This window comes from Dama dama, chromosome 3, assembly GCF_033118175.1.
Source record: "Dama dama isolate Ldn47 chromosome 3, ASM3311817v1, whole genome shotgun sequence".
Taxonomy (NCBI): Eukaryota; Metazoa; Chordata; class Mammalia; order Artiodactyla; family Cervidae; genus Dama; species Dama dama.
The window spans coordinates 62,364,246-62,388,126 of record NC_083683.1 but is presented as its reverse complement, the minus strand read 5'-3'; the positions used below and the strand labels follow the sequence as shown (position 1 = coordinate 62,388,126).

Sequence of the window (23,881 nt, the reverse complement as noted above, 5' to 3'; positions counted from 1 at the left end):
ACTGAACCATAATACATAGGGAAACTTACTAAGTTCAGATGAGAGGTGGTGGTAAGAAGCCAAGAGGAGACATTTCTGACCAGAAACTTTTTTTTTTGGCCACACTACACACAGCCTGTGGGATCTGACTTCTCAGACCAGGGACTGAAGCCGCAGTCCCTGCAGTGGAAGCAGGGAGTCCTAACCGCTGTACCGCCAGGGACGGCCCTGTCCAGAGATGCTGGAGAAAGTCCAGTCCTCCAAAGCAGGGGCCCCGGCATCAGGCAAAACAGTGTTTTGTTTGGAACACTAGAATGGTCGCAATGACTGGTGGCAGAAAGTGCCCCAGAGCCCATCTGGCACCAAGAAAAAGCCAGGAAGGTGGGCTGAGAGACAAGCCCACAGACTGCAGGAGGCAATCTCTCAGTGAGGCAGGGAGGCAGAGAGAAATTCTCCATTGTGGTTGGCCTGCGGGTGCTGCCCTCTGCTGGCAGAGGAAGAATGCACTCATCACAGGACTGAACTAGGGGTAAATTCTGCACCCTTCCAATTCATGAAGGAGACCTTCATGCGGGAGACCTGGGTTCGATCCCTGGGTTGGGAAGATCCCCTGGAGAAGGGAAAGGCTACCCACTCCAGTATTATAGTCTGGAGAATTCCACGGACTTGGGCTTGTAAAGAGTCGGACACGAATGAATGACTTTCACTTTTCACTTTCAATTCATGAAGAAGTCATTGCATTTAAAGATAAGCAATAATTTAAAGGGAACTACTATAAGACATATTAAGTTAATATTACAAAAAGAGAGGGAACAGAAAAACAAAGCAATAGCAGATGAAGGCTACTCATGAGAAAAAGACTGTTATGGAGCAAATGATAAACATGACCAAATATATTATCACAAAATTAAAAAAATACACGTCTCTATAAAACAAGAGATGATAGACATGAGAGCTCAAGAAAAACTGGGCAAGGCAAGATCACTGAAGGAGATGAAACATGAGCTTATAGATAAGAAATCAAATGGAAAAGAAAAATGTCCCCTCTCTTCCCCCAGTGGAGAAAATCCTGCCTGAGTTTCCTGCTCTGTGTTACTCTTTGTATGGACCATTTTGTGTTCCCTAACTACATTCAAGGAAAGTTGGACTCTCTGACTGTACATGTTGGTGTTTTTTTCTGACACATCACCATGATGTTTTATGAAAACTATAAGATAGCATGGAGATAAATGAATCATAAACAGAACAAAATCTAAAAAGAACAGAGTAAAGTTAATCAAATTAAAAGCAAAGAGTTGTTTTTAAAAAATCAGAGTGAAATTAAAAAAATGCAAGAGCCAGTTCCTTGTACAAAAGAAAAGCTAAATAAAAATAAACCACTACCCATATAATCATGCGGAAAAAGAATAAAAGGACAAATACACTGGATACAGAACCATATTGGGAATATAATTATAGAAACCAAGAAGAAAATGACAAGACCCAAGCAAGAGATTATGCAATTATAAGCAAATACATTTGAAAAACTGGATGAAATGGAGTTGCTTTCTTTTTTCTGAGAGAATACAAATGATCAAAATGACCTCAAAAAGGATCCATCAATCCCACTTCTGGGTATATATCAGAAGGAAATAGAATCTGTATAGAAGAGATGGCTTTACTCCTATGTCATTGGATTCTCATTCACAATAGCCAAGATATGGAAACAACCAAAGTGCTTGCCAGTGAATGAATGGATAAAATGTGCAATATGTGTATACATACAAGGGAAATTCCTTAGCCATGACAAAGAAGAAAATCCTGCTATTTGTAACAACATGGATGAGCCTGGAGGAAATTATGCTAGTGAAATAAGCCAGAGAGAAAAAGACAAATACTGTATGTGCTCACTTATCTGTGAAATCTAAAAATACAGCCAAACTCAGAGGAACAGAGAGTAGCATGCGGTTACCAGGGGTTGGGGAGTGGGAGAAATGGAGAGATATGGGTCTAAGGATGCAAACTTTCATTTATAAGATGAATGATTTCTGGGAATCGGAACTGGCATAGTGCTCTATTGTATATGTGATGCAAAGAAAGTAAACCTTAAGGCTTCTCACCACACACACACACACACACACACACACACACACACACATACACACACGGTAACTATGTGAGGTGATAGATGTGGTAATCAACTTGGTGGTAATCATTTCACAATACACATGGATATCAAGTCATTATATTGCATACCTTAAATACATATAATTTTGTCAATTAAACCTCATTAAAGCTAAAAAAAGTTAACTCAAATGAGAGAACTATCTAAAGCATATGTACAACAGGATAAGACTGCCTGACTTAAAGAATCAAGAAATACAGACATCACAAGAGTCTCACTATCTAGGAGTATGACAGAGTCCAGGTATCACCTTTTTGTCAGTCTCCTCTTGTATTGATTGACCTTTGCAAATTCTAAGGAAAGCAATTATAGGCTTTTCTTAGAGTTTAAAGGAAGAATAAAGGGCTATAAGGGGCCCATAAGCATAAGCTCTTGATAAGGCAGAAGGACATGAATATAAGGGTCAAGAGATGGGTGTGAAAGAAGCTGGTTCCCAGAGGCAGGTTAGAAACAGTCTGCATCAATAGAATTGAGAGTCATCCCACTGTGAGACTTCTTTAAACTTACTCCTTCTTTCTCCACCAGCTTTGATTATGCCATCCTTTTCCTCTTTTCATTAAGTAAAAATTCACACTGTTGGTACTTGTTAACTGTCTGGTCCTTCAGCTGGGTAACCTCTTCCACAAGAATCAGGAAGCTGTCTCTTTGTGCAACCTTGTATACCCATCATGTACTGGCCTTCTATTATGCCAGTCATTACATATTTGCTGAATGAATGCATGTGGCAAGTTTGACATTTTTGGACTAGAAGCATAGACCAATAAGAAAGGTGCCCACAGAAAAAGAATTCCTGGCCTATGGAGGAAGATATGTGTGATGGAGGTACAATATCCTATTGGTAATGGGACAACTATTATAGACTTGAAGGTAAAAGTCTTCCTGAGATATGGTCTGCTGAGAGGCTGCACAGGCAGGATGGAGAAAGAATATCTCACAATATGATATATCATGGGGGAAAAAGGTCTGGTTCTATACCTTCCTTTAAAAAGTCAGTTTCACAAGCACTATCTGGAGAGATCAGGTTTAAGCTCAATATCACAAGGAAAGGGGAAAAAGACAGACTTTGAGATCCTGGTAAACAACAAGCTCAAGATGAGCAACAGACAGGGGACTTCCCTGGTGGGCCAGTGGTTAAGACTCTGCACTCCCAGTGCAGGGGGCACAGCTTTGATCCCTGGGCAGGGCTAACTAAGATCCCAAATGCTACAAGGGGTGGCCAAAAAGAAAAAAAGATGAGTGACAGGAAGTGATCACCAGAACTCTTATGTTGAGGTAGACTGCGCTGATGGGTTCTACAGTCTCCAGTGATGAAGGTGACAGACGTGAGTTACTTGAGGGGCTCTGGACTGCCAGACTGTAGTATGACTTTCCTTTCTGAGCGCTACACTTGAACAGAGTTAAACTTGAACCTCGTCAGAAGAGAGGCTCCCAGGATGACAAAGATGTTCAGAAGTAAGTCATGTGAGGAACAGTGAAAGGAACCGGGGCTATTTTGCTCAGAGAAGGAGAAGTTCAGAAGAGGCACGAGGGCTGTCTTTGAGCAGCTGAGGGGCTGTCAAGCGGAGGAGGCTTTCGGAATGACCTTGAGGGCAGAACTGGAACTAACAGGCCGAAGCTACATGCTGACACATTTCAGCTCGATACAAGTGAGAAGGCAAGCCGTCAGATCTTGGGACCGGGAGCTGGCGGAGCTGCCTCAGCAGTTAGGGAGCAGCCCGTCACGGCAGGCACAGCAGCCCACGTCGGGTGGGGGCGGGCAGCCAGGCTGCAGAGGCCATCAAGGGCTGCGCTGGAGCTCAGACCAGCCGACTTCAGATTCGCGCCCAACATCGAAATCCTGTGGTTTCAGCTTCCATGCTCCTTATGAGAAACACTTGAAATGAGTTACGTAAAAGTGCTTTATGAACTCTAAAGTGTTTTACAAATACAAGGTATTATTACTAATTTTTCATCATCTTGGAAGATGTCAGTTCTATCCCAATTGCCATTTTGTCTACATCTCTGTTCTCTCTCTTCAAACCCATAACGATTTTTAATTTATAAATGCCAAATTTCTTATTATGATGACTACTATTCCCCATCTAGGATTTCAAATTTTCAAAATCCCTCATAAATAATAAATGGTTCTTCATCTTTTATAAATGAGGGAAAGGCCTTACATTCCACGGAGGCTGGAATTTATACAGGGCATTAGAGAGACGGTAAGGCAGTCCATGGAGTCACAAAGAGGCAGACAGAACTGAAGGATTAGCACAAGACACACACAAAGCTTGGCTGAGAATAAATACAGAGAGTTTTTGACTCACTTCTCTTTGGATGCTAAGTATCACTGAGAAGGAAACAGATTTTTAAAAGAAGCCTTTAGGGACTTCCCTGGGGGTCCAGTGGCTAAGGCTCTGTGCTCCCAAAGCAAGTAGCAAGGGTGCAACCCCTGGTGAGTTAACTAGATCCTACACGCCGCAATTACAGATCGTATGTGCCATAACTAAGACCCGGCACAGCCAAATAAATAAATAAATATTTAAAAATAAATAAAATAAGTGTTTATATTCTGTCTTCTGTCTAACACGTTTTGGTACTTATATTCCGTTACTGAGGTTTAACCTTTCATACAGGTTACACTTCATCACATGAAGATGAGGTTTGTGAAGAAAAACTACTAAATACTTTTGCATACTATGATTAGGGCTTCCCTCGTGGCTCAGCTGGTAAAGAGTCTGCCTGCAATGCAGGAGACCTGGGTTTGACCCCTGGATTGGGAAGATTCCCCTTTGAGAAGGAAATGGCACACCACTCCAGTATTCTGGCCTGGAGAATTCCGTGGACTGTATAGTCCATGGGTTGCAAAGAGTCAGACACGACTGAGCAACTTTCACTTTTCATACTATGATTAACAGTATAGAAAACTCTAAGGATGAGTATTGGCGGAAACCCCTACAAGTTGCTATGAAAAGTCAGGCAGAGGCAGGAATAAATGGGGTCAGGAATCTTTGGCTCATCTCCTTGCATGCCTCCAGCATTCCCTATTCCATCTTTGTGCAGAGGCTGCTGAAAAAGTAAGACAATGCAGCTGGTCTTCATTGACCCAACATATTGTGTGGTTTGCCTCATATTAATCTATGCTTGAAGAACAAGCTCTGGATCGAACACTTGAATAACAGTAGATCTAACGGGGGTCTCCTAGTGTTGAATAGATGTTTATAACCTTTTAGCATTAAAGAGGAGAAAATTCAAGGCCACCATATTCAATGTGTTTGCTATGTTTGCATTCAAGTAGACACAAGTAAAATATTCTTTTCATGGAGCAGAAGGTGGATCTTTGAGAAACATGAGCTTCACCAATGATAAATCTCCGGTTCCCCACGGCTAGGACATACCTTGATTCCCATAGCTGCTTTCTATTCCAGAGCCATCCCATGAGTCCACGGCACTGTCCACGCTGGGCACAGTGGAGGGGTATGTGTCGCTGAGTTTGCTTGGCTTCTGTGCTGGAGATGGGTCCTCCACATCTCCCAGATCACTCAAGTGGCTGGCAACAGGGAATTTCTTGGGACTTGATGCTGACTGGGCTTTAAGGAAAAGAGCTTAAGTATCAGAGTAAATATAAATACAAAGATATGCCAACACCCCCTGGCTGAAGAGTCATTTCCCCAGAAGTACACACGTAGATATTTGCACATTCTTTTAGGGAAGGAAATCCACTAGAAATCCTTAATTGTGGCTCTTGATCCACTCACCATCTGTCTGCTTCTTAATTTTCAGGGTGACAGTCTCTCCTGCCATCTGTAACAAATGGATGGCTTCACTCAGAGGCTTCCCTTTTAAGCTGCTGCTGTTGATGGCTAGGATTCGGTCTCCTATGTGGATCGCACCAGTTCTGAAATACCAAATAATAATAGGAAAGGTAGAAATAATCCCTGAATGCTACTGAATGTAAATTCCCTGACATACTTCATATGTTCACAACAATAAAGACTTGGCAAGGGTCTCTTGAAGTCACTTCTTGCCTTCTCCTGGGCAATGTTATAAGATGACTACTTCCGTTGTAAATTACTTTTCGGTTTCAAATAAAATTTAAAAAAAAGTTTTAATTAGGTTTTTAAAAGGACTTGTGTGCTTTTTAAATTCCAAGGAAGTGGAGTCATTTGATAACACTCTTCAAAACCCCAAGAAAACAAACAATATTGGTCAATCAACATAGTGATGTTTAGCATGGGAGCAGTCCTTCTTTCTACAGACTTAGAAATGTTGAACACAATCAGTGTCCCAGCTTACTGGAAGCAAGGCTTAGACAAAAGGCCCTGGTGGTGATTCCAAGGATTGAAAAGGTTGAACTCAGGAATCAATACATTTTTTTCTTTTTGTGGCCAAGTCACGTGGCTTGCAGGATCTTAAGATCCCAGTTCACAGGGATCAAAACCGTGCCCTCAGTAGTGGAAGTGCAGAATCCTAACCACTGAACTCCCAGAGAAGTCCCAGGAATCAATTTGTTTGATGCCAACTCTGTCACCTACCAGCTGTGTGACTCGGGCAATTTATTTTCACCTGTCTAGGTGTCAGTTTCCTCATCACTACAATGGAGAAAACCACCTCACAGGGAAGCTCTGAGGACTAAATAGGGAAACACATGTAAAGGGGTTAACATTCTGCTTGCAATGGAAAAAGAAAATTAATTTACTGATCAACAGAGAAACCTTCAATGTTTTCCCTGCTCTTCCCATCCTCACCCAATTCTGAACTAGCAGTCTGGAAGTTATAATTCTGATGTTCACCATATCTATCTTTGTTTGGAAGCACAGGTGGGGAAGGAACAGACTCACAGCAGTCAAACTCAGGAAAGGTTTAATTTTATTTTTTGGCCACCATGAGGCATGTGGGACCTTAGTTCCCCAGTCAGGGATCAAACCCACGTCCCTTGCAGTTGGAGCTCGAAGTCTTAACCCCTGGACTACCAGGGAAGTCCCCCCCCAGGAAAGGTTTAAACTTTCAGATCTCTTGACCTGGGCTGAAGGATATAGAGTGGGAATCCCATGATAGCCTCTGGGGTGCTGGTTCACTTTAAACACATGAGTGGGGGAAGCCAACTCACAGGCCGCTCGTGCCCGAGTGACCTGACCCCGAGTGACCTGACCCCAGCCCGCTCTGGGGCTGGTGGGCATCACTAGTGCTGGGGCACCAGAGCGGACACCGGGTCACACAGATTATAAGAATCTACTCGCGAGAAATCTTTTTTTCCTGAAAAAAAAAAAAAAATCAATTCATTCTTTCATAAGGAGTCTCCAGGGAGTTCCCTGGCAGTCCAATGGGAGGACTCACGCTTTCACTGCTGTGGCCTGGGTTCAATCCCTGGTTGGGGAACTAAGATCTGACCAAAAAAAAAAAAAAACTCTCCAGTTTATGGAAGAGCCATAGAACACTTGACTAGGAGGTTGCCGAGTCAGATCCATATTAATCATTCCCTCTGTCTCTCTTAACAGATGAAACCTAGGACGGGGGGATGGCTAGAGGATACATGTCATAGGTGTCTGTCAGCATCAGAATACAAAATTTCAACAGACCACCCTTTTGGAGCGGCTTCAGTGCCCTCGCCTACCAGATGAGGATGCTGGATGAGCTGATTCTAAGGTGCCTTGCAGCTCCAAAATTCTGTGATGCTTCATCTCTATTTTGCAAACCACTGTCTTCAAGTGTCAGCACCAGCAACGTATGCGCACACCTGAGCTAGGTTGCCGGAGGATAGGTCTGGTTATGGGGTTTGAAGTATGTCCCACAACATTGTCTTGGAAAGAAATCAGTGTGAGAGGTGGTGGTGGGACGCATGCAAACAGAAACAAGTTGCCAAAGGGACAAATGGGCATTCCACATTTCAAGATGTTATTAAGTCCCTACACTGTTGTCTGAAATCTTTGAAGACGAAGCTTATGTCAGTCATTCTCTCAGCGGCTAAGCCAGGTGACAGAGGCTCTACAAACATTTGCTGAATTGAATCAGACAAGCCTTTTGACCTCCTTGAACTTTAGTCTCCTCCTCTCAAAATGGACACAAGATAAATTTACCTCTAGTCGACTGTGGTCAGTTTATACGCTTCTGGAGAATAATATCAAGGCTAAGCCCAGGACACCTTTTACTGCTTATAAGATGCCCTTCAAGTCAAAGCTCTGCCTGAGAGTTCTCAAGCTCTAAAATCAATCCTTTGTGCGATTTGAAAAAGTCAACAGATAAACAACCAGGAGAGGGAAGCATGTTTTTATGCAGCTGTGGGGAAGGAAACCCATTTCAGACACAGGTAATTGTAGCAGTTGATTCAAATGGTACCTTTCAGCTAATCCCCCTTTAGTGAGGCTTGAAATGATTATAGGATCAAACGGCTCTTCAGTTCCTGAAATTGTGATGCCAAGGGGCCCCCCATAGCGCTTCAGCTCCACAGTGTAAATAATTGCTCCGGAACTTTCTTGTTCATCTGCAATAAATGCCAATGGATCATAATCGGTTTCTTTGGAAGAAGCAGAGTAAAAAGACACATATCTTCACACATGAAATAAGAAACTCAAGACATCATCATCAAAGCATTATGTCTCAGAAAATAATTATTTTGGGAAGTAGCATTTCCTTAGTTGGCTGTAACATTCTAATATAGGGATGTTGCTGTCATCAAGGGTCAAGGAAGGGGTTCTCTGCCTAATGACTTACGTTTTAAACCTGTGAGAGAGCTACCCAGCTGGCACCGCAGGCCTTTTAATATGGTGGTCCTGCCTTGCACAGTGCTTGCCTAGTGTTTTGTGAGGGTGTTATAAATATCTGGGGACTGAAGATATAGCTAAGGAGGCAATATGGGTGGAAAGACTCATGCAGTAAACAAAGAGATTGGGCCATGCAAGTCCTGTTTTCAGGCTTTACAAGCAAGCTAACTCTCAATAGAGAAAAGTTGATTTTACTCATGGTTAGAGCAAACTTTAATATATGCACGGTTAAGTGGGGCTTGAGAATCTGCAGCCCCTTATCTATCGTTTCATTGATTGTGTCCTAAAATATGAATCTTATTCGCAAATACACAGATATTCAAACAGAGGGTTTTTAAAAAATTGTTTGTTGTAGCGATTTACAATGTTCTGTTCATCTCAGTTGTACAGTAGTGATTCAGTTAAACATATATCCTCTCTTTTTTAGATTCTTTTCCCAAAACACAGGGTTGAATGATTTTTCTCCTCTCTGTTCTTGAGACTAGGAGTCATGTAAATGACATTTCAGTAGCATATACCACGTTGCCACACTGCAGTGACCTAATTTTTACCATCTAATGTTGGTATGAAGGAAAATATTTGTGAGTATGGTCTGCTTAAAGCCTTGGCTTGAAAGATATCATGGGACACCTTCAACATGGTCGGGTGTTTTGACCATGTCAAGATTGTAAATATGAAGTCTCAAAATTCAGAGGGTTTTATTTGCTGATGACATGCTGAAACAAGACATTCTGAGTATTTCTTGTTTTATTCCTTGGGCCTGGAAGCTGTGAATGGTTAAGGAGTTGTTCATTGCTGTACCAAAGGATACAGTGAAATGGTTCAGTAGATACTATAACAAAATAGTCAGCTTTTATAGTCAGGCTGTATCCCAGTGAAGCATTAACACAGTCATATTTCTGCAATGAGCAGCTGTTCATTTATGATATGAGGCCCTAAAATAGGAGGAATAGAAAAGCTTGAATTAACAATTCAATTATCTGTGTGTGCAGTGAAGAGTTACAATGAATATAAAATAGAAAGGTCTGTAGAGAAATGCAGGAAGTGATGTGTATTCTCCAGCCAGCACTTTCTTCACTTCTGCCCACAGTTTAGGAGTTTGGGGATGATGTACCCATCACCTCTACTGCCTCACTGCTCCATCTACTCAGAAGAAGCTCCATACATAGAGAATAAAAACCATCTCCCACACTGCAATGCTTAAATCAACATCTAGGGTACAAATATCTTCAACATTAGACTCAGATTTATACTGGCAGCTGAGAATCCTCCACATCAAACCTTCAACAGTTCTATCTGGTGGTTTACATACTTCTTCCAGGGTTCTATTTTCACTTGTGGTCAATAGGCTGGTGATAGCCTGCCAAGCAGCTGCTGAGAGAAGCACCAGGATACAGAGTAACCAAAAACAGAGGCAGAGTCACAAGTCTAACTTCTTCTACTCTGTGACATATCATTACCCATCAGAGCTGGGTTTTACATAAACGATTAGGGTATTACTGGAACTGCACACGTACTTTGCAGTCTCTGCCAACAACTATATTCTGCATGTAATTCTAGGGGAGTCCTTCGATTAGTAAACCTTGGTACAGTAAATGTTAGTTACCGAGCGGGCACTCTGACGTGCCTGCCAGTGGGGAGACCTGGCCGTCTTACTGCCCTTCTTCCCTATAGGGCAAGCATGAGCACTGGCATGTCAACGGGCACCAGGCATTCTGGATCTGGCCATCAGCTCTTTACGGGACTTGTGGGAAATGCCAGTCACCAAGTACATGGAGCCCAGCTGCCCAGAGCCCAGAAATCTGTGGGACGTTTCCGTTGAAACTTCCATCCAGATGAAAACAACCACTGGCCTGTAGGAAGCTGAGCTGGGATGCAGTCCCACTCACTAGGAGAGTGGAGAGAAACTGACTCCAGTTAGCTGGTTCTTCAGGGAACCCAGTTCTCTGAACCCAGGTAACAGTGAGTGCCCTGTGTTATTTCTGGACAGGTTTGCAACTTGTATCACTAAGACGACAAAGTAACACCAGGAAAGGAGTAAGTGTGTTTAGGACAGTTTCAGGTTACTTTATGTAGGGCGACACTTTTAATCAGGCAGCTGAAGTGCTTCAATGACAAAAGCACTTATTAGGGTACTCAATGAGTTTAAACAGTGATGCGCTGCAAGGCAAGAAAATGGCAGAATATTAATGAAGATGTGATGCTATATTTAGACCATGTCAAGAATGTAGCTGATTTCTGATTTATTCAACAAATAAACTCTTGGAAACAAAAACTTGAAAGGAAAGATTTAAGAAACATTACAACCAAAAGCAAGGAATACATCTTTTTGGATTCTAATTTAGAGCAACTACTTTAGAAAAACTTATCTATCCATGTATATGAAAATCAGGGAGACAGGAACTTAAGTAAAGACTGGTTCCAAATTGGGAAAGGAGTACATCAAGGCTGTATATTGTCACCCTGCTTATTTAACTTATATGCACAGTATACCATGTGAAATGCTGGGCTGGATGAAGCACAAGCTGGAATCAAGATTGCTGGGAGAAATATCAATAACCTCAGATATGCAGATGATACCACACTCATGGCAGAAAGTGAAGAAGAACTCAAGAGCCTTTTGATGAAGCCTCTTGATGAAGATTAAAAAGAGGAGAGCGAAAAAGTTGGCTTAAAACTCAGCATTAAAAAAACTAAGATCATGGCATCCGGTCCCATCACTTCATGGCAAATAGATGGGGAAACAATGGAAATAGTGACAGACTTTTATTTTGGGGGGCTCCAAAATTACTGCAGATGGTGACTGTAGCCATGAAATTCAAAGACGCTTGCTCCTTGGAAGAAAAGCTATGATCAACCTAGACAGCATATTAAAAAGCAGAGACATTACTTTGCCAACAAAGGTCCGGCTAGTCAAATCTATAGTTTTTCCAGTAGTCATGTATGGATGTGAGCGTCAGACTATAAAGAAAGCTGAGCGCCAAAGAATTGATGCTTTTGACCTGTGGTGTTGGAGAAGACTCTTAAGAGTCCCTTGGACTGCAAGGAGATCCAACCAGTCCATCCTAAAGGAAATCAGTCCTGAATATTCATTGGAAACACTGATTCTGAAGCTGAAACTCCAATACTTTGGTCACCTGATGTGAAGAACTGACTCATTGGAAAAGACCTCGATGCTGGGAAAGATTGAAGGTGGGAGGAGAAGGGGACGACAGAGGATGAGATGGTTGGATGGCATCACTGATGCAATGGATGTGAGTTTGAGTAAGCTCTGGGAGTTGGTGATGGACAGGATGGCCTGGCGTGCTGCAGTCCATGGGGTCACAAAGAGTTGGACATGACTGAGCAACTGAACTGAAGAATTATTGCTATTGCAATATTTAGTTATGAATTTTAGAAGTCTTTTATAAGAGTATTGTTTAGGGATACATTAACAATATTTGCAACATGCAATGACATGATGTCTAAAATTTCTTAAAAATAATTCAGTGTGTGGGTGGGATGGGGAAATTTAGGGTGGGAGTAGATCTAAAGCAAGATTGATTCTAAGTTAATCTATTAATGCTAGGTGATGTAGGATGGTTCATTACACAGTCTTTATTTTTTAAATATATTTTCATGTTAATTTTAATTTATTTTGTAACTTTTTATTTTATATTGAATTATAGCTGATTAACAATGTTGTGATAGTTTCAGATGGACAACACATTGGACTGAGCCATACATATACATGTATCCATTCTCCCCGAAACTCCCCTCCCATCCAGGCCCATCCAATTAAGGTTTTGGTGGCACAACAGTAAAGAATCTGCCTGCCAATGTAGGAGGCACTGGTTCGATCCCTGGGTCAGGAAGACCTCATGGAGAAGGAAATGACAATCCACTCCAGTATTCTTGCCTGGAAAATCCCATGGACAGAGGAACCTGGTAGGCTACAGTCCCTAGGGTCACAAAGAGTCAGACACAACCTAGTGACTAAATAACAACAACAACGACAACAATCAGATCCTATGACCCACCTACCCACCAAGCAGGGTGCCACGGGCTCTTGAGGACTCAGCTCAGCCCCGTTGCTATAGCAATGGTTTCTCCCTAAATTGTTTTCCTACTTAAGATCCAGTCTTTGTCCTTCTCTGCCACATCTATTTTCACCAGCCCTGTCAACACTGAATTCTTTCTTTTTCCTTCCCAGAATATTCTGAAAGCAATAATCTGAATATGTGGCTCTCTTCCTTACAGCCTTCCATTAGTTCCCCGATTACCAAAGAATACAGTCAACCCCTTGGCATGAACAGGGCTGAAGCCTCTATGTCTTCTGCCATCCTTTCCCATTCCAATCCAGTCTAGTTCTCTCCCCAGTGGTCCTTTTGAAAAGCACTTGCCTTGCAGCTTTAACCTTGCACAGGTTACTCCCTGGGCACAAACATCTTCCTTCCTCTGGAGAATTTTATGCTCACTTTATTTTATTTTTTGAGGCTTTTTATTTTGTATCGGGGCATTGCTGATTAACAATGTTGTGACAGTTTCAGGTGAACAACAAAGAGACTCAACCATGTACATACATGTATCTATTCTCCCCCAAACTTCCCTCCCACCCAGGCCGCCACAAACATTGAACAGAGTTCCATGTGCCATGCAGTAGGTCCTTGTTGGCTATCCATTTTAAACCTAGCAGTGTGTACACGTCCATTCCAAACTCCCCAGTTATCCCTTCCTCCCATCCCTCCCCCAGCAACCATAAGTTAGTTCTCTAAGTCTGTGAGTCTCTTTGTTTTGTGAGTAAGTTCATTTGTTCATCTCTTCTTAGATTACACATATAAGGGGTGTCATATGATATTTCTCCTTCCCTGACTCACTTCACTCAGCATGACAGTCTCTACGTCCATCCCATGTTGCTGCAAATGGCATTATTCCATTCCTTTTAATAGCTGTCTACCCTCACTTTAGAACATGGCTTAGCTGTCTTATCTTTCTGCAAACCTTCCAGGCTCCTTAGCTGAGACTAGAGACCTTTCCCATGAGATCCTACAGCTCTTATGTATTCTTGCAGTGTTCCCATACTTCTTTATAAAAATTTTTTGTCTCCTCTCTTCCCACTGAGGAGAAAAACTGAATTTAAATTCTTCCTAATTAGAGAAATTAAACAGGAAGGAACAAGGTTCGGTCAGGTTGAGCTTTGGAGGGTCACGCACCATTGTAATGTAATATTTAAGATTCTTTGTTCCCTGAAAAACACTTTTTAAAAAAATTGAGTATAGCTCATTTACAATATTACGTTAGCTTCAGGTATATAGCAAAGTGATTCAGTTATCCATACGTATATATCTTTTTGGTTTAGATTCTTTTCCTTTCTTCCTGAGAACCAGTTTCTGCCCCCACTGGGAATTCATGGTCTAGTATATGCTTTCTGCTCTATGTTTTAATTCTCTCTCTACATGTCTCCTTCATCAGGATAGGATCACCTTGAAAATTCATGTTTTTTCTATTGGAATATAATGTTTTCCAATGTTGTGTTGGTTTCTGCTGTACAAGGAAGTGAATCAGCTATTTATATTTACACACAGCCCCTCTCTCTCGTGCTCCCCTCCCACCCTCACCTTCCCACCCGTCTCGGTGATCACAGAGCACTGAGCTGAGCTATCTGTGGTATGCAGCAGGTTCCCGCTAGCCGTCTATTTTACACACGGTAGGTAATAGCAAGGACATGGAAGCAACCTAAATGTCCCCTGACAGACGAACAGATAAAGACGATGTGGTGCATATATGTGATGGAATATTACTTAGCCACAAAAAGGAAAGAAACTGGGTCATTTGTAGAGACGTGGATGGACCCAGAGTCTCTCATACAGAATGAAGGAAAGCTGAAAGAGAAGAACAAGCATCATATGTTAACATATGCATGCTGAATCTAGAGAAATACTACAGATGAACCCACTAGGACAGGAATAAAGACGCAGATGTAGAGAACACACATGTGGACACAGTAGGGGAAGGAAGGACGGGATGAACTGGGAGATTAGGATTGACATATACATGGCATGTGTAAAGTATTTTTCATCTTCACGTGCTCAGAGTCTAGAACTATGCTGAGCATCACAGAGATTCCAGTAAGTGCCTGAACAAATGAGCAAAAGGACAAATACCTGCTAGCAGGCAGTTACAGGTTCCTAGCCCTGGGAGTCACTTTTCTGGCTGCTCCAAGGTCTAGTTTCCTTCTCCAAGGTGATGCAAACCCAATGAAGCTCATTCAAAGAGGGAGAATAAAGCCTGCGCTGCTGGAGTCAGCTGCAGGCTGCACTTCCAAACCCATCTGCCTTCTCGGGCAGCAGCCCAACTGGCAGCTGCAGAGCCCTGCAGCTTGCGAAGAGGGTGATAACTGCCATTTCTGCTCAGACCATTTTGGAGGTGGAAGCCCTCCAAGGTACTCTCTCCTTGAGGCTGTTCCAGCTAAGAAAGGAGCAACTGGAGTGTTGAACCAGAACAGAAACTTTCTGAGAAGGAAGGATGTGGATCACCAGGAATTTGCAAAGTGAGCCTAAACAGATGTTAATGATATTATAAACAGCTTCTATATCACAACAGAAGGTTTACCACTATTAATGAAAGACGTGAAAGGGGGCCAGCCAACTTGTTTGTTCTGCTCAGCTCCCTAGTTAAGGAAATTAATGGGACCACGGAACAGATGCAAAATTGCAGCATTACTTATCTGCAATGTTATTCCCGGGCTTCTTGAGTGCCGTCTGTTTAGCAAAACGAGCACTATCTAGCTTGAATTCATCATGGCATCTGCTTATGTGGCCAAATAGGAGTCTTGGATTTGGGAGAGGGACTTTGGAATGCATAAATATACAGGTCAATCAAAGTTCACTTCACCTAAAAGTGATGGAATTCATGTCATCGAGTATGGCTATATTTCTTGGAGGGGGACAGACCTGAGAAAATGAAGCATTTAAAAAATATTCTCTACAGCTGCCTGTACTGGTTTTTCCAGTAGTCATTTACGGATGGGAGAGCTGGACCACAAAGAAGGCTGAGTGCTGAAGAATTGACGTTTTTGAATTTGGTGCTTGAGAAGAATTTTGAAAGTCCTTTGGATAGTAAGGAGATCAAACCAGCAAATCCTAAAGGAAATCAACTCTGAATATTCATTGGAAGGACTGATGCGGAAGCTAAAGCTCCAATCCTTTGGCCTCTTGATACAAAGAGCCGATTCATTAGAAAAGACCCTAATGCTGGGAAAGATTGAGGGCAGGAGAAGGGGATGACAGAGGATGAGATGGGTGGATGGCATCACCGACTCAGTGGACATGAGTTTGAGCAAGCTCCAGGAGATGGTGATGGACAGGGAAGCCTGGCATGCTGCAGTCCATGATGCTGCAAAGAGTTGGACATGACTGAGCGACTGAACAACAACAATAATCATGGAATTAAATGACGAAATCTGAAAAAGATTCATTTGTGAAACAGCTGATTATGACAAGGTTGCCATTGAATGCAATGAAAAAAGGTCAATCTTTTCCATAAATAGCCCTGGTTAACTTAGATATTCACATGAAAAAATAAACACTGTTCCAGGACAGGGAAACCTGGCGTCTGTGAGGTCACAAAAAGTCGGACATGAGGTAGCCACTGAACAAGAGCAGCAGCCTGACTGTTGTGTAGTCATGTGACCTGGCCTTATGGAAATAACGTTCCAAGGAGTTGTTGAGTGTTTAAGAGCAGAACTTTAATTTCTTTCTTTGTTTGATTTACTTGGCTGCGACTGGTCTTAGCTGTGGCCTGTGAGCTCTAGGGCACATGGGCTCAGGAGTTAGGGGACGTGAGCTTAGCTGCTCCGTGGTACGTGGGATCTCAGTTCCCCGACCAGGGATTGAACCTGCATCCCCTGAACGGCAAGGCATATTCCTAGCCACTGGACCATGAGGGGAGTCTGCTAAATTTCTTTATGTGACCATTTATAAGTCTCTAAATTAGGTTGTCTCATGACAGTGCTTCTCAAAGTATAGTTTTGGGGCCAGTAATTTCAGCATTATTTGAGAATCTGTTAGCAATACCAATTCTCAGCTTTATCCCAGATCTGTAGGAATCTGAAACTCTGAGAGAGTGGGACCCAGTCACCTGTATTTTAGCAAGTCCTCTGAGTGATCGGGATGTTGACTTCCCTTTGAAAGCCATTTCCGCTTTGACATAAAGCAGGAACAAGGGAAGAGTATTTACAAAAAAAAAAAGAGTTTTTTTCCTGCAGTCAGCCTCTTGCCAAAATAACCCCTACCACTGTTCCTTGCACAGCCAGGATCATTCTTGGTTGCTCATGACGGGGCATTCTGTTATTTCAATCTAGATTTGATGGGGGAAAAGCTGCTGAAAATTACTTAGCTGGCTTAACACTGATGAGCTGAAAAAGTGAAAAATGAAAGGCCAAATCTTTGAAAGGCAGATTTAACTGGTACTAAGGCTATATCTGCATAAGACTCTATTTGGAAATGTGAAAAAGTCATTTGCTTCGGATAGGACAAGTTGCAGCCTGGAAATGTTTCTCTATGCAGATTAGAGCTGGTGAAGGGAAAATACTGAATTTATGGCCTCCAGAAACATGCTGTATATTAGAAGTGAGGTGCTCTACCTCGAGAGAGATATCATTAGCAGCCATGAGTCTGACGGGCACAAAGGCAGTGACAGAAAGCAGACCCTTATAGCTTATCTGGGAGGGATTTGGAAGCCCCCATCTATTTTTTTTTAATTTTTTTTATTTTTAAATTTTTGCCCCCATCTATTTCTTGCCACAATTTCCCCAAAATTCTCTACTGTTTTGCTCTCAGAGCTCTAAACTCTCCCCTCTTCATATACATTTGGATCTAGATGCAGACAAGGCAATAGATCTCCTTTCAAGGCGGTTATTGCATCTTTGGGGTTTGGGTGATTAGGTAACAGCCGCTGTTTTAATGCTCAGACCCAGAAAAGCACCCACTGGCTCTGTGTGTATTCCATCGCTCAGTTGTGTCTGCCTCTTTGTGACCTCACTGACTATATCTTGCCAGGCTCCTCTGTCCATAAGATTTTCTAGGTTGCCACTCTAGGAGTGGGTTGCCATTTCCTATTTCTGGGAATCTTCCTGACTCAGGAATCAAACTCAGGTATCCCTTGCGTCTTCTGTATTGGCAGGCAGATTCTTTACCACTCTACCACCTGGGAAGCCCACCCATCCATCGGCTCTACTTGATTTATATTCCTGTAGGAGTGAAAGATGACAAATGCAAAAGCTTCTCTAGGCAGAGCAGCCACAGAATATAGGGAGGGGAACCACTATACTCCCAAGTGTTTCAAAAAACTTGGCTATTGTAAAATAAAGCTAAAATTAATTTTAAAAACATTCTAATAATGGCTGTTGGTAGTCAGCATTCATTGGGTCTTACTAGGTGCCATACATTATTGAGTGCTTAAATATATTGCTTCCTTTGAGCCCTAAAACAGTCATATGAAGGAGACATTCAGTAGACGTTATGGATGAGGACACTAATACTTAGAGAAGTTAATTTTCCCAAGTTTGCCAGCTTGTCACTTGTGAAGTCAGTCTAGTGTTCTTAGTCATTATATTCTACTGCTTCCCCCAGTCTGGGCTAGAAACAGAGTTAATCTAGACTCTCTTAAATGCATCTTCAACACTTCAGGAAGTGATTGCAACCACTGGTCACTGACAAAATACTATGGACTCATTTCTCTGCTCTTTTGTCTTTTAATAGCTCCCCATTGGCTTCTGGAGCAAAATTCAAATTCCCTTTTTTTAAAAAAAAATTAATCTCATTAATTAACTGAATGTAGCAAAGTACTACTTCAACATATAATCTATCTATCTAAATAAATTGTTACTGAGATATTCTATATTTTTTGTACTAAGCCTTGAAAAATTCAGTATGGAATTCTCCAGGCAAGAATACTGGAGTGAGTTTCCATTTCCTCCTCCAGGGGATCTTCCTGACCCAGGTATTGAATCCACAACTCCTGTGTTGGCAGGTGGACTTTTTACCAGCGCACCACCTGGGAAGCCCATTTTATATTTACAGTGTCTCAATTTGCATGCTAAATTTTCCACACTTAATAGGTGAAATGTAGTCCAATGAAAAAAAATTGTGTTTAATGGAATAATATTTTATCTTGCTTTTGTTTTAAAATTTAAACTGTAGGTTCAGTTCAGTTCAGTTGCTCAGTTGTGTCCGACTCTTTGCGACCCCATGAATTGTAGCACGCCAGGCCTCCCTGTCCATCACCAACTCCCGGAGTTTACTCAAACTCATGCCCATCGAGTCGGTGATGCCATCCAGCCATCTCATCCTCTGTCGTCCCCTTCTCCTCTTGCCCTCAATCTCTCCCAGCATCAGGGTCTTTTCCAATGAGTCAACTCTTTGCATGAAGTGGCCAAAGTATTGGAGTTTCAGCTTCAACATCAGTCCTTCCAGTGAACACCCAGGACTGATCTCCTTTAGGATGGACTGGTTGGATCTCCTTGCAGTCCAAGGGACTCTCAAGAGTCTTGTCCAACACCACAGTTCAAAAGCATCAATTTTTCGGCACTCAGTTTTCTTCACAGTCCAACTCTCACATCCATACGTGGCCACTGTAAAAACCATAGCCTTGACTAGACAGACCTTTGTTGGCAAAGTAATGTCTCTGCTTTTTAATATGCTGTCTAGGTTGGTCATAACTTTCCTTCCAAGGAGTAAGAGTCTTTTAATTTCATGGCTGTAGTCACCATCCGCAGTGATTTTGGAGCCCCAAAAAATAAAGTCTGACACTGTTTCCACTGTCTCCCCATCTATTTCCCATGAGGTGATGGAACCAGATGCCATGATCTTAGTTTTCTGAATGTTAAGCTTTAAGCCAGCTTTTTCACTCTCCTCTTTCACTTTCATCAAGAGGCTTTTTAGTTCTTCTTCACTCTCTGCCATAAGGATGGTGTCATCTGCATATCTGAGGTTATTGATATTTCTCCTGGCAATCTTGATTCCAGCTTGTGCTTCATCCAGCCCAGCATTTCTCATTATGGTCTCTGAAGGACCATAATGATCTGGCTTCAGTGTATCTGTCTACTCACCTACTACTGAGTTCTTGCACAAACTTTCTGCTTCAGGTGTATGTGCTACTAAGATGTGCCATGCTCTCTGACTTCCTTTGGTTCCTACTCTTCCTCTTGTTAATTTTTAATAACATCTCCCAAATACCTTCGAGATCAGGATTGCTAGAAGCAGTTACTTGAGTTCCCCAGTCTCAAATGGGTACCTTCATATTCTCTTAACATTTTGTACACCTAGAACATTCATCATACTGCTAATTATTTTCTTCTGTTTCTCTATAAGGTGGTAACTGATTTAAGGGCAGCGATTGTGTCCTTTTTAATCTAAGGACTGCCAGTCCCGAGTACCTTACAGACACTAGGTAAATGCCAGTGGCATGACTGAATGAGAAATGAACACTTTAACAATGTTTGAAAATAGTTCTGCCATCTCCCTGGGTAAACTGCAAGACAGAGCAATGAAAATGGTGCAGCTGGAAGACACACGTAGATTTTGAAGCAACATCTGTTAAACTCAACTACAGAATTACTAGTTCAGGAAACCAAGTGATATCAAGCACGATGATAAATTTTCTGTAACTGATGACAGAACCAAGGATGGAGAGGAGCAGACAGCTAAGGAAAGAACTGTGAGTTTCCTTGGTGTACAGTGGATAGAAATCTGCCTGCCAATGCAGGGGGAATGAGTTCGATCCCTGGTCTGGGAAGATTTCACATGTTGTGGGCAACTTAAGCCCATATACCATAGCTATTGGAGCCCTTGAGCTCTAGGGCCCCCGAGAGCCACAACTACTGAGCCCCTGAGGCACAGCTACTGAAGTCCATGCCCCTCGAGCCTGTGCTCTGCAACAAGAGAAGCCACTACCGTGAGAGGCTTGGGTACCACAGCCAAGAGTAGCCCCCGATCACTGTAGCTAGAGAAAGCCCACGTGCATCAATGAAGATCCTGCTCAACCAAACAAAATAAGAGAAATAAACAAAGAAAAAGAGAACTGGAAGACTCCTGAAGTCTACTGGTATAGAAAGTCCAATATTCGTGTAAGTAATATTTTAGAGAGTATATATTCTGCCTATTACCATTCTGATTACAATTCAAATATTGAGACAAAGGGTTGAGACAAATATTGAGACAATTTAAATCACCAGCTTAATTTCAGATTAAGCAGTGTCAGTTCAGTTCAGTCACTCAGTTGTGTCTGACTCTGTGACCCCACAGACTGGAGCGTGTCAGGCTTCCCTGTCTATTACCTGCTCCTGGAGCTTGCTCAAACTCATGTTCATCGAGTCAGTGATGCCATCCAAACATCTCATCCTCTGCCGTCCCCTTCTCCTCCTGCCTTCAATTTTAAATCACCAGCTTAATTTCAGATTAAGCACAGTGTCAAACTTTCAAAATCAGTGACTGTTGTCATGAATAGTGCTTATTTCCCACTCATTTATATCTTGACCTAGGATCAGAACTAATGTGGGGGAAAGCATTTCAGACTATAATAATAATAATAAAATAGTCCCAAATTATTGAATACTGACTGTGCCAGTAAATCTCTCAACAAGCCACAGCAGCACCCCAGGTGGGTATTATTTTGCACGTATTACTGAAAGTACAACCGAATCTCAGGCAGGTTAAGTAACTTGCCCAGACTCATGCAGCTCAAATGCAGTAGAACTGAACTTTAAACACAGGTCTGATTTAAAAGTGTGTGCTCTTTATGACTATGTAGTGGGCCTTGAACTAGTCGATGTCCAAATTTTGCACTGAATAATCCCCTCCTTGTTTTGATCTGAATAAAAAAGAACTGGTTACTCAAATTATACTTGTATTCTCATGGTGGAAAAGGACATGGAAACACTCAAATTCTTCCAAATCAATGATCAGATGATAATGTTCAGTTAGTGGTCTGTTATAAAAATGTGTCTGGGTATGGGTTTCAGTATGCTGACTTGAGAAAATCTGGTTTGGGTAAATATCTCTTAATGCCTATATTTACAGTCTTATTTTGGTTAGGTGAATGGTTTTTTCTTTTCTTTTTTTTTTTAGGTGAATGGCTTTCAATGGAAGATTTTAAGATTTAAAAAACTGAAACCACTTATAAATTTTTAAAAAGTACCTAACAAGCATGATCCTTACCATAGTATTAGGCATAAGGATTGCAGGGGGAAAGGACTAGAAGGGGGGGAAATGAGCCAAAGGAAAGAAGCAACTGGAGTAAGATGCGGCTCTCCAGGTGCTCAGCTGTTTCTGAAACTTCTCAGTGTGTGTCTGCATTGCCTGGCTTTGGAACTGGGAGCACTGCCAGCCACAAACATCATACATATTCATCTCTGGCTTGGCTTTGCTCTCTTCAAGGAAGGTAGCTAAGATCTGCTTAGCTTCGCAAATCATGCAAAATGGGTTTCTCCACAGGGCTTTGCCTCTTCACTAGGACAGAACCCAGCCTGATACTGGAGGCTCTATCCTTCTTTTAAAACAAATCCTCCCCGAAAAGTACCATTGAGGTACACTTGTTAGGAGAGAAATGCAAATGTTGGTGAGGAAAGTCACTTGCTTGTGAAATAACTAGAAGAAATCTGTGCATATTTTTAAAGGTTCATTATAAAATATATTTGGATATAATTATCCTTACCAGTGGTACTGAGGGGGTGTAATTACCAACTTGTTTTGGCTCTGAATAGTAATCACAAACACATGGCCTGATGTGACCGTGAACTCTGGATCTAGAGGATTAGATTCCAAGAGATTGCAGAACATTGACAACTGCTCATTATTGGTTGGGATGAAATTATTCAGTAGAAACTCTCTTAACCCTTCTCCCTTTAACCAATTTACTGGATTCATTGTGACTTTCCATCCTCTTTGTAAAATATACCAACCAAGGCCATTGAACGCTTCAGAATAATGTTTCCCTTTGTATCAATAGCACCCCATGTACCTCTGTTTCTGCTACCAATTGAGTCAAAAGCTTAACATTTAGAGTCAATTAGGTTTATTCCCAAGCCTGTTTCTGCCAGTTTCACTTGTTATTTTAACTATACAATTTGATGAATCTTATATAACCTATGAAATATGAGTATACTGGAACTATGAAGAAGTCAAATGCTTTGGAAAGATTCAATAAAGGGGATTAATAGGCAAAAATCAACTAATAATTAGAGGGAAAACTTGAAAACATTAGGGAGATAAAAATCTAGTTGGAGTAAGCATTCAGATTGCTTTAAGTTCTTTAAATTCTCACTGTATTAAAGCAAAACAACACAAAAAACCCCCCAAACCTAGAAATCTTAAACTGTATATTATGGGTATGACTTAAGCAAAGAAGTCGAAAGATTTGTAACTATAGTCAGCAGAAAAGTGACTTCACCCATAAGATGGGTACATTTTTAAATTAAATGTTTATGTTATAGATATATGTCACATTTTAGAAATCCCCATGTTAGTTGACTCTTGTTTTTGATTAGCTTGGGTTCTTATCCAAATCAGATAAAAGGGCATCCGCAGGGGGCTACTCAGATTATTGAGTCTTGGCCACAGCAGCAGCAAAATGAAGTTTGCTAGAAATGATAGTCTCAGTCCCCACCTGGGGTTAGCGCTCAGGGACTGTGTTTTAACAAGGTCTTCAGGTGATCTGAGGCCTTCTCAAATTTGAGACGCACTGCACCCCTGTATTCACACATTACTGGAAGCACTAAAAATGGATATAGCCCTTTAAGAAAGCAACGTGGTACAAGACTCATCAGGAATCATAAAAATTCCCTTTTTATTTTGACTCAGCCATCCTACTATTTAGGAATATGTCCTAAAGAAATAATTCAAAAGAAGAGAAGTTGAATAAAGATATCTACACATAAAAATATCCATGATTGTGCCACCTACAGTAATGAAACAAATGGGAGCAATCTAAGTGAGAAGAAAAGAAAGGTAAATAAATTATG

General features: G+C 41.7%; 1 protein-coding gene across 3 annotated transcripts in view; it reads right to left on the bottom strand.

Annotated features, from left to right (window-relative positions):
* Window positions 1-23,881, bottom strand: part of GRIP1 (glutamate receptor interacting protein 1) — a 442,838-nt gene that overhangs the window by 43,861 nt on the left and 375,096 nt on the right. For all 3 annotated transcript variants that reach the window (XM_061130617.1, XM_061130618.1, XM_061130619.1), the window contains 3 exons: window positions 8,459-8,603; window positions 5,881-6,020; window positions 5,521-5,712 (listed from right to left, as the gene is read on the bottom strand). In XM_061130617.1, the coding sequence (XP_060986600.1) occupies window positions 5,521-5,712; window positions 5,881-6,020; window positions 8,459-8,603 (477 nt within the window). The remainder of the gene's footprint in view (window positions 1-5,520; window positions 5,713-5,880; window positions 6,021-8,458; window positions 8,604-23,881) is intronic.